Consider the following 9,951-nt stretch of genomic DNA (forward strand, 5'->3'; position numbering starts at 1 on the left):
ACTAAAATAATTTCCGAGGCCAACTCTTCAGACAGGGATTGGACTGGACTGTGGGACATAAAGTGATACTCGTGAGGAGTGTGCCTCTTAACTCAAGTAGATACAAGAGACTAAACAGGCATCTTCTATCCGGAGGTGAGATAGGAAGGTAGAGAGGGTTAGGAGCTGGTTGAATGGAAATGGGGAATCAGGGGTGGAAAGGAAGAGTGTGCTGTCACAGTATGGGGAGAGCAATTAGAGTCACGTAACAATGCATGTATAAATTTTTGTATGGGAAACATTTTTTAAAAACAGTGGGATGAAAGGAGAGGAAGAGAAGGGATAAAAGAGGGAGGGAAAAAGAGACAGTGGGAGAGAGGAGAAGAGGGGGGAGAGTGGGAGATGGAGAGAGCAAGGGAGGACTAAAGAGGGAAGAGAAAGAAGGAGGAAGGGAGAGAACAGAAAGTGAGGGGGAGTTGGTAGATGAGGAGGAGAGTGTGTGAGAGAAGGGAACAGTGAAGGAGAGGTAGGGAGATAGAGATAGAGAAATGAAGGTAGAGATGAAGATAGAGAGGGATGAGAGAGAGGAATAGGAAAGAAGAGGGGTAGAGGGAAAAAGGGGAGACGGAGGGGAGAAGGACAGAGCAGGGGAAAGGGGAAGAAGAGAGGAAGGCGATGGAGATAGAGAGAGGGGGACTAGAGAAGGGAAGGAGAGAGGGAGAGAGAGGAAGAGAGGAAGGGAAAAAGGGAGGGTAGGAGAGGAAGGGTAAGATACAGTGAGAGAAAAGGGAAGAGAGTGGGAAAGAAAAAGAGATGGAGAGAAAGAAGGGCAGAGTGGGTGACTAAGGGGGTACAGAAAGGGGGAGACAGAGCGAGAGAGATCAAGGGAAGAGAGGGTGGGAGATGGAGATTAAGAAATGGAGGGAGGAAAAGAGAGGGAGAAGGAGGGAGAAGTGAGAGATGTAGAAAGAAATGCAAAGAGAGAGAGGGGAGAGAAAGGAAGACATGCAGGAAGGGGGAAAAAGATAACAGTGGAGATAGGGTCCTAGAGTGGGAAAGAGGGTGAAAAAGAGAGATTGAAACGGGAAGAGAGAGGGGGACAAAGACGGGGAGACAGAGAAGGAGAGGTGGAAAAATGGTGGGATAGTAAGGGGTAGAGGATGATGAGGAGAAGGGAGGAGGAGAGCGAGGAAGAGATGGGGCTAGAAAAAAAGAGAAGAAAGAGAGAAGGAGGGAAAGAAGGAGAGAGGGGAAAGGAAAAACAGAGGGACCTATAGGGGAAGAGAATGGGGGAGACAGAAGGAGAAAAAGAGGGACTGAAAGAGGGACAGGGGGACAAACAGGAGGGGATAGAGGGGGAGTGAGTGGGGAGAGATGAAGAGAGAAGGAGTAGATGAGAGGGAAAAGGAAGAAAAGTGAGGAAGGGAGAGGGGGAGGCAGGAGCGGGAGAGAAAAGAGGAAAAAGGGGAAGAGTGGGGGTTGGCTGTAGGAAAGAGTGGGAGGTGAGGGGGGAAGACAGGGTGGGAAATGGAAACAGAGAGATGGGGGAGAAAGAGAGAAAGGGAGGGAGGGAAAGGAAAAGATCTAGGAAAAGAGAACAGAAGAGAGACAGAAGGAGAGGGAAGGGAGAAAGAGGGAGGGGTAGTGAGAACATGGGGAGAGAGCGAAGGCAGAAATGGGATAGAAAGTGGAAGAGAAAGAGGAAGAAGCTAGGGAGAGACAGAGGGAGATGGAATGAAAGAGGGGGAGTGGGGAAAGAGCCAGAGAAAGAAGGAGAAGAGGGGAGAGAGAGAGACAAAGAGAGGTGGACAGAGAGCGGGAGATAGAGGGGGAAACACAGAGAGGGAAATCATGGAGAAAGAGGGAGGGAGGGAGAGATGGGGCATGAGTGGGTTGAGGAGAGCAGGAGAGAAAGCAGGGAGAGAGAAAGAGAGGGGAGGTGGGAAAAGAGGGAGGGAGGTGAAGGGAGAGAGGAGGGGAGAGAGAAGGGAAAGAGGTGGAGAGAGAGATAAAGGAGGGAGGAGAAGAGAAAGAGAGAGAGTTAGGAGAAGAGAGAGGGGGAACAGAGAGGGAGAGATAGAGGAAGAGATATAAGGGGAAGAGAGCGGAGAGAGGGACAGTGTTTGAGAGTGGGAAAGAGCTGGGAGATGGAGTGTGATGGGAGAGAGATGGAGATAGAGACAGAAATAGAGATGGACAGAGGGAGGGATTATAGGAGGGAGGGGAAGGAAAAGATAAAGGCAGAGATGTTAGAGAGAGAGGGAGACAGAGATGGAGGTAGGGGAGAAGAGGAGGCAAAAGAAAGAGAGGGGAGGTGGGAATAGGAGATTGAGAGAGACAGGGAGAGGGAAAAGAGCTAAGAAGAGGTGGAGAGAGAAGTCAGGAAAGAGATGATAGACAGGGGGAGAGCAAGAGGGAGAGGAGGAGACAGAGAGTGAGAGATCAGGGTGAGAGGGAGAGAAAGTGGGAAAGAATGAGAGATAGGGAAAGAGAGAGTAAGGGGGGAGAAAAAAGGGAAGGAGGGGAGGAGGGGGGAAGAACAGAGGGACGGGATGAGGAGTGGGAGAAGAGGAGAGCGGGTGGGAGCAAGGGAGATAGGAGGGTGAGAGGGAGGAGATGGAGATAGAGCTAGAGGGAGGGAGACATGGACATACAGGGATGAAGATAGAGGGAAAGAGAGGGAGAGTGAGATGGGAGAGAGAGACAGAAAGAGATGGAGAGGAAAAAGAAGGAGGGTTGGAGGCAGGGAGGAAAAGGAGGGGTAAGCAAGGGAGAGAGAAGGAGGGGTATCTAAAGCAAAGGGGAGAGGGGAGGAGAGCTGGGAGAGATGGAGCGAGAGAGATGGGGGAAGGAAAGAGAGAGGGAGGGGAGGGGAGAAAATAGGAAGAAGGGAAGGATAGAGCAAGGAGAAGCAGAAGAGAGGGAAGGAGATGGAGATAGAGGGAAGAGAAGAGGGGGACAAGAGAAGGGAGGGAGAGAGTGAGATGGGAGAGAGATGGAGAGAAGGTGGGAGGGGAAGGGAAAGATATAGGAAAAGAAAGGGGAAAAGAGAGTGGGAGAGGGGGGAGAGAAAGAAGGACAGAGAAGAGGACTAACGGGGTAGAAAAGGGGAGACAGAGGGCAAGAGATCTTGGAAAAAGAGAGGGAGAGAGGATGGGAGATGGCGATAGAGATATATGTATGGGGAGGAGAGAAATGGAGAGGGGAAGAGAGAGGGGAGAGATATAGAAAGAAATGGAGAGAGAGGAAAGGAAGAAAGGAACAAGGGAATGAGGGGAAAGGAAAGACAGAGGAGGGGAAGAGAGTGGGGGGGGAGAAAAGAGGGATTTAAAGGAGAACAGAGAGGGGGACAAAGAAAGGGACAAAGACGGAAACAAAGAGGAGGAGTCAGAGTGGGGAGGAGAGGGGAGAGAAGAGAGAGGGAGGGGGAGGAGACAGAGGGAGAGAAACGGTGAGAGAGAAGGGGTGGGAAGGAGAGGGCAAGAAGGAGGAAGAATGGGAGGGAGAGAGGGAGGGAGGAGGAGAGAAGAGAGGGAAAGATAAAAGGGACTATAGGAGAGAGGAAGAAAAAAGGGATCGAAAGGGGTACAGAGATGGGAACGAATAGAGGGAAACGGGGAGGGAGGGAGAGTGAATGAGAAAGAAGAGGAGAGAGAGAGGAAGGGGAGAGAGACAGAGGAGGGGGAGGGAATGAGAGAGTGAGGGGTTGGGTGTGAGAGAGAAGGAAAAGGTGAGGGGGTAAGAGAGGGAAGGAGGCAGAGAGAGAGAGAGATGAAGATAGAGAGGGAGAGTAGTAGAGAGAGGGAAGTGAGAGATAGGAAAGCTGGAGAGAGTGAAAGGGAAAGACAGGGAGAGTTAAGATGAGAGAATAAGAGAGGGAATAGACAGAGAGAGGAACAGAGGGAGAGGGATCCCTGGGAGAGAGGGAAGACAACAGCGTATGTGAGTGTGGAGGGGGAGAGAGAGAAATGACAGAGATGGGAACAGAGATGGAGACAGAGGAGGGAGATCGGGGGAGAGAGATGTATAGAGGGGGAGAGGTAGAAAGAGTGGAAGAGAGGAGGAGAGAGGGAGAGAGAGGAAGAGAAGAGATTAGGGAGAGAGTGAGATGGGAGAGGGAGAGAGGAAGGGAGGGACAGAGGAAGGAAATGGAAAGAAATAGGGAGAAATAAGGGAAGAGAGAGGGAAGGGAGTAAGATCCACAGAGAGAGTGGAGAGGCAGGAATGGGATACACTGGGGAAGACAGAGGGGAGAATGTGGCAGAGAGAGGCCTGAGAGGGCTGGAGAGAGATATGGGGTGTAGGAATAGGCTGAAGAGAGGAGAAGAATAGGGAGAGGGAGAGAAAGAAGGGGGAAAGATGGAGGGTGAGGGTGAAAGAGGTGGAGAGATCTGGACAAAGAGAAATGGAAAGGGGAAGGGATAGGGAGCACGCTGTAGCTGGAGCAAGAGCATAGCACAGAAAGATGGGGCCAGAAGGAGGGAGAGGTATAGAAATAGAGGTAGAGGGAGAATGAGAGGAAGACGGAGGGAATGGGAGAGAGGGGGCATCACACAAACAAAACAAAACCCCACAGTTCTAAGGCTCTTTGAATTCATTAGTAAAAGTTGCTACCTCTCTGCTCCCTACCCCTAAGATTCATTCAATTTGCTGATCTTAAGGAAAAAATCAGAGTCAAACATAGTTAGCACCTAAGAAATAGGAAAAAATCACTTTTAGAAGGACCCATTTAAATAGCTGCATCTTCAGAGATGAAATAAATGGAAGAAACTTGCTGATGCCAGGAAACCAAGATACAGCACCATAACCACCCAACACTGGCTTCTCTGCCTGGGGAAGACAGACATAAGATTTGGTAGGAAAAATCTGGTGTGTGCGTGTGTGTGTGTGTGTGTGAGAGAGAGAGAGAGATTGTATATACACACATTTATACGTACACACACGCATATATACACAAATACATACAAACATACGTATATATATATATGTATATATTTACTGACTTGGATAGAAATCTGATTAGTTCTCTCTAAGCCTGATGGACTCAGACTCACCTCAAATTTTGCTGCAATCAGAAAGGCAGTGGAACCAAGGAGTTGTAGCTTGTTCCTCTTGCATACTACTTCCATTAGGTAGTGATCCACAAGCTTCACTGCCAAGTACAGCGTCTCATGACTCATCTCAAAGGTCATCTGGAGGAATATACAAAATAAGGCAAGAATCTAGATATTGCCCAGCACCAGAGCCACATCCAGATATATTTAGCTACCTGGAATTTCCATAGCATCAAGGACAGTGGAGCTCCCAGACCTAGCCATCTAGGACTCTGTTACAAATGCAGGAAACAGCTTCAGCTAGGTGCCTGGTTATATCTTCTGTGCCTCTGAGGAGCCTGGCATTAACTATCCCTACACATTATTGCTCATATGCAAGTTCAATTGAAGCTGAAAATTAAAACAAGTCCACAAGAGCCAAAATATGACCCTGAGTATATCCCACCTAAATTTAAAGACCATATCAAGAACAGATTTGATGCCTTGAACACTGTCATGGATTGAATTGTGTCCCCCAAAAATATGTGTATCAATTTGACTAGGCCATGATTCCCAGTACTGTGATTGTCCACCATTCTGTCATCTGATGTGATTTTCCTATGTGTTGTAAATCCTATCTCTATGATGTTAGTGAGATTGGATTAGTGGCAGTTATGTAGACTCAATCTACAAAATTAATCTACAATTTAAGCCAATCTCTTTTGAGATATAAGAGAGAGAAATGAGCAGAGAGACAGGGGGACCCCATACCATCAAGAAAGCATTACCAGGAGCAGAGCACATCATTTGGACCCAAGCTTCCTGCACAGAGAAGCTCCTAGACCAAGGGAAGATTGATGACAAGGACCTTCCTCCAGAGCTGACACAGAGAGAAAGCCTTTCCCTGGAGCTTTCACCCTGAATTCAGACTTCTAGCCTACTAGACTGTGAGAGAATAAACATCTCTTTGTTAAAGCCATCCACTTGTAGTAGTTCTGTTATAGCAGCACTAGATAACTAAGACAAACACTAATGGCTGAAGGCCAGATGAGTTATGGAATGACATCAAGTACATCATACATGAAGAAAGCAAAAGGTCATCAAAAAGACAGAAAAGAAAAAAAGACCAAAATGGATATCAGAAGAGACTCTGAAACTTGTTCTTGAACACAGAGCAGCTAAAGTAAATGGAAGAAATGATGAAGCAAAAGAGCTGAACAGAAGACTTCAAAGGGCATCTTGAGAAGACAAAGTAAACTATTATAATGAAATGTGCAAAGACCTGGAGGTAGAAAACGAAAAGGGAAGAGCACACTCAACATTTCTCAAGCAGCAAGAACTGAAGAAAAAATTCAAGCCTCAAGTTGTAATATGAAAGGATTCTGGGGGCAAAACGTTGAACAATGCAGGAAGCATCAAAGAAGATGGAAGGAATACAGAGTCACTGTACCAAAAAGATTTGGTCAACATTAAATACCATTTCAGGAGGTAGCATATGATCAAGAATCAATGGTATTGAAGGAAGAAGTCCAAGCTGCCCTGAAGGCATTGGTGAAAAACAGGCTCTAGGAACTGATGGAATACCACTTGAGATGTTTCAACAAACGGATGCAACGCTGGAAGCGCTCACTTGTCTATGCCAAGAAATTTGGAAGACAGTTACCTGGCCAGCTGACTGAAGAGATCCATATTTGTGCCCATTCCAAAGAAAAGTGATCCAACAGAATGCAGAAATTATCTAACAATATCATTAATACCACAGGCAAATAAAATTTTGCTGAAGATCATTCAAAAGTCGTTGCAGCAGTACATCAACAGAGAACTGCCAAAAATTCAAGCCAGATTCAGAAGAGGACATAGAACAAGGGATACCACTGCTGATGTCAGATGGATTTTGGATGAAAGCAGAGAATACCAGAAAGATATTTACCTGTGTTTTACTGACTATGCAAAGGCATTCGACTGTGTGGATCATAATAGATTATGAATAACACTGCGAAGAATGGAAATTCCAGAACACTTAATTGTGCTCATGAGGAAACTGCACCTAGATCAAGAGACAGTTGTCTGAACAGAACAAGGGGATACTGCATGGTTTAAAATCAGAAAAGGTGTGCATCAGGGTTGTATCCTTTCACCATACTTATTCAGTCTGTATGCTGAGCAAATAACCCGAGAAGCTGGACTATATGAAGAACAACGTGGCATCAGGATTGGAGAAAGACTCATTAACAACCTGCAATATGCAGATAACACAACCTTGCTTGCTGAAAGTAAAAAGGACTTGAAGCACTTACTGATGAAGATTAAACAGCACAGCCTTCAGTATGGATTACACATCAACATAAAGAAAACAAAAATCCTCACAACTGGACCAATAAGCAACATCATGAAAAACTGAGAAAAGGTTGAAGTTATCAAGGATTTCATTTTAGTTGAATTCACGATCAATGCTCATGGAAGCAGCAATCAGGAAATCAAATGACATACTGCTTTGGGCAAATCTGCTGCAAAAGACCTCTTTAAAGTGTTAAAAGCAAAGATGTCACCTTGAGGACTAAGGTGCGCCTGACCCAAGCCATGGCATTTTCAATCGCCTCATATGCATGTGAAAGCTGGACAGTTGAAGTAGAACTGATGCATCTGAATTATGGTGTTGGCAAAGAATATTGAATATACCATGGAGTGCCAGAAGAGCAAACAGGTCCATGTTGGAAGAAGTACAGCCAGAATGCTCCTTAGAAGCAAGGATGGCGAGACTACATCTCACATACTTTGGACATGTTATCAGGAAGGACCAGTCCCTGGAGAAAGACATCATGCCTGGTAAAGTAGAGGGTCAGTGAAAAAGAGGAAGACCCTCAACAAGATGGACTGACACAGTGGCTGCAACAATAGGCTCAAGCATAACAATGACTGTGACGATGGCGCAGGACCAGGTAGTGTTTCGTTCATAGAGCCGCTATGAGTCAGAACTGACTCAATGGCACCCAACAACAACAACAACTTCCCAACTAGATATGCTAGTAGAATACAGTCATCAGCAGCAAGTAATAATAGCACCCTTCGGAGACTTCCGGCAACATGGTGCTCTAGGCAGAAGCACCACACCGTCCCTTCACAGCAAAGATCTGAAAAACTAAGACAAACAGAGAAAACAGCAATACTGAAAAGCTCAAATGAAGAGATAAAGAACTCAGCCAAGCACCAAATGGAATAAGAAACTGACAGACAACAGAGAGCGAAGAGACATACATGGAGAGGTCCCCTATCAGCTAATGCAGCACGAACCCACCATCCTGGACTCCTATCAGAGACCAGCAAATAGGGGATTCAAGAAAGCAGCTTCACGGAGCTTCCAGCAGGAGATAGAACAACCGGTAAACAGCGATATACGCTTTCCCACCCTCCACCCTTCTTCACCTCCACTCGGCCTCCTCTACTTCCCGCAGCCACAGTCTCTTGGCCAGGAAGCACCGGCTGCTTGGATTCCACCCGCCAGCACAGTCTGACTCCCTGAGTGTCATTTGTTGGCTGCTGTGTTGCTTTTTTCCACTTCTTTTGATTTCTCCCTTACCTCTCACTACCTCTCCCTCCTTTGGCTCAAATACCTTTCTCCATACGCCATCTTTGCTTCATCCTGAGAGGCTGTGGAGCTCCGTTCGAGTGTGGAACTCCTTCCTGGTCTGCACTGCCAAGCTGGTGGGATCCCCAGGCTTTTTGTTTGTTTCTTTTATTTTTCTTTTCTCGAGATGGAAGCCCGTTCTGGACTGATGGTGCTGTGTGGCTTGGGACCTACCCCCTCAGCTTGCGCAGAAATGCAGAGGGATCCCTGAGAGCATTTCTTTTTCTTTTTTTTTTTTGAGTTTTCTTATTCTTTTTTTTAATTTGTTTTCTTTTCCTTCTTTATCCCTTTTTGCCTTTCTTCATTACTCAGTTTCTAGTCTCTCTATACCTTCCTTCTCTTCCTGTCCCCTGGATACCTGGCGCTGAATACCTCTATGCCTCCTAGCCAGGCTGTACTTCAAAAACTGGGAACAACTTCCCCAGACCTCGTAGCCGCACTGGTGGGATCCCTGGGAGCTTTGCTGGTCTTTTTTCTTTCTAATTTTTATTTATTCATTCTTTTCTTTTTTTCTTCTTCTTCCCCTTTTTCTTTTTCTCCATTTCATAGTCTCTCATCTCTCCACTCCAACGACAAGCTCCCCTAGCATTCTTTTTTGTTTGTTTGTATGTTTTCGGCTCCTGTTCCTCTCTCCTCTCTCCCATACCCATCTAAGCTCCACACATCACAATCTTCCCCCTCCATCCTGCCTACCTGCACCGAGCGCTTAACATCACACCACGAAGCAGCACAGGCACGGCCTACTGGAACCTGCCCTGCACTGATTACCCACCCGCCCTGGTTGCTGTAGTAAGTGCCACAAACAACCGATCCCAGCAACTCCTCTTCAGCTAGACCTGCCCTGCTGTACCACATCTGAGCGACTGACACTGCCAATCGGAAAAGGAGTCAAAAAGAGGAGCAAACAACAAAGTACATACAGCCCGCCTGCTCAAACATACCAAATAAAACAGGGCAAAACAAACAAATCTACAATCAATAAACGAGAAAAGTAACTCCTGAATGCCCCAAAGACAGCACACAATATCAAAATATTTACAAAAACAGGACAGGACGGTTCCAGTAGGCCTCCAAAATAAAACACCAGATGACTTTCCAGTAGAAGAAAAGGCTCTAGAACTACCTGATAGGGAATTCAAATCTCTAATCCAAGACTTGAAGCAAAAAGCAGACAAAAAGGAGGAAAAAAAATAGACAAATTCATGCAAAAGGCAGACAAATTCATGGAAAGTACAGACAAAAAAATGGAATAATTCAGGAAACTAATGCAGGAACAAAATACCAAAATAAATTCACAACTAGAAATTATACAAA

General features: G+C 46.2%; 1 protein-coding gene across 7 annotated transcripts in view; it reads right to left on the bottom strand.

Moving 5' to 3' along the window:
• The window catches only part of CCNB3 (cyclin B3), a 165,821-nt gene that overhangs the window by 20,315 nt on the left and 135,555 nt on the right, over positions 1 to 9,951 (bottom strand). For all 7 annotated transcript variants that reach the window (XM_023731851.1, XM_023731850.1, XM_023731853.1 and 4 more), the window contains one exon: positions 5,034 to 5,171. In XM_023731851.1, coding sequence (XP_023587619.1) covers positions 5,034 to 5,171 — 138 coding nt within the window. The remainder of the gene's footprint in view (positions 1 to 5,033; positions 5,172 to 9,951) is intronic.

This window comes from Trichechus manatus, unplaced genomic scaffold (assembly GCF_000243295.1).
Source record: "Trichechus manatus latirostris isolate Lorelei unplaced genomic scaffold, TriManLat1.0 scaffold00046, whole genome shotgun sequence".
NCBI classification, from domain to species: domain Eukaryota; kingdom Metazoa; phylum Chordata; class Mammalia; order Sirenia; family Trichechidae; genus Trichechus; species Trichechus manatus.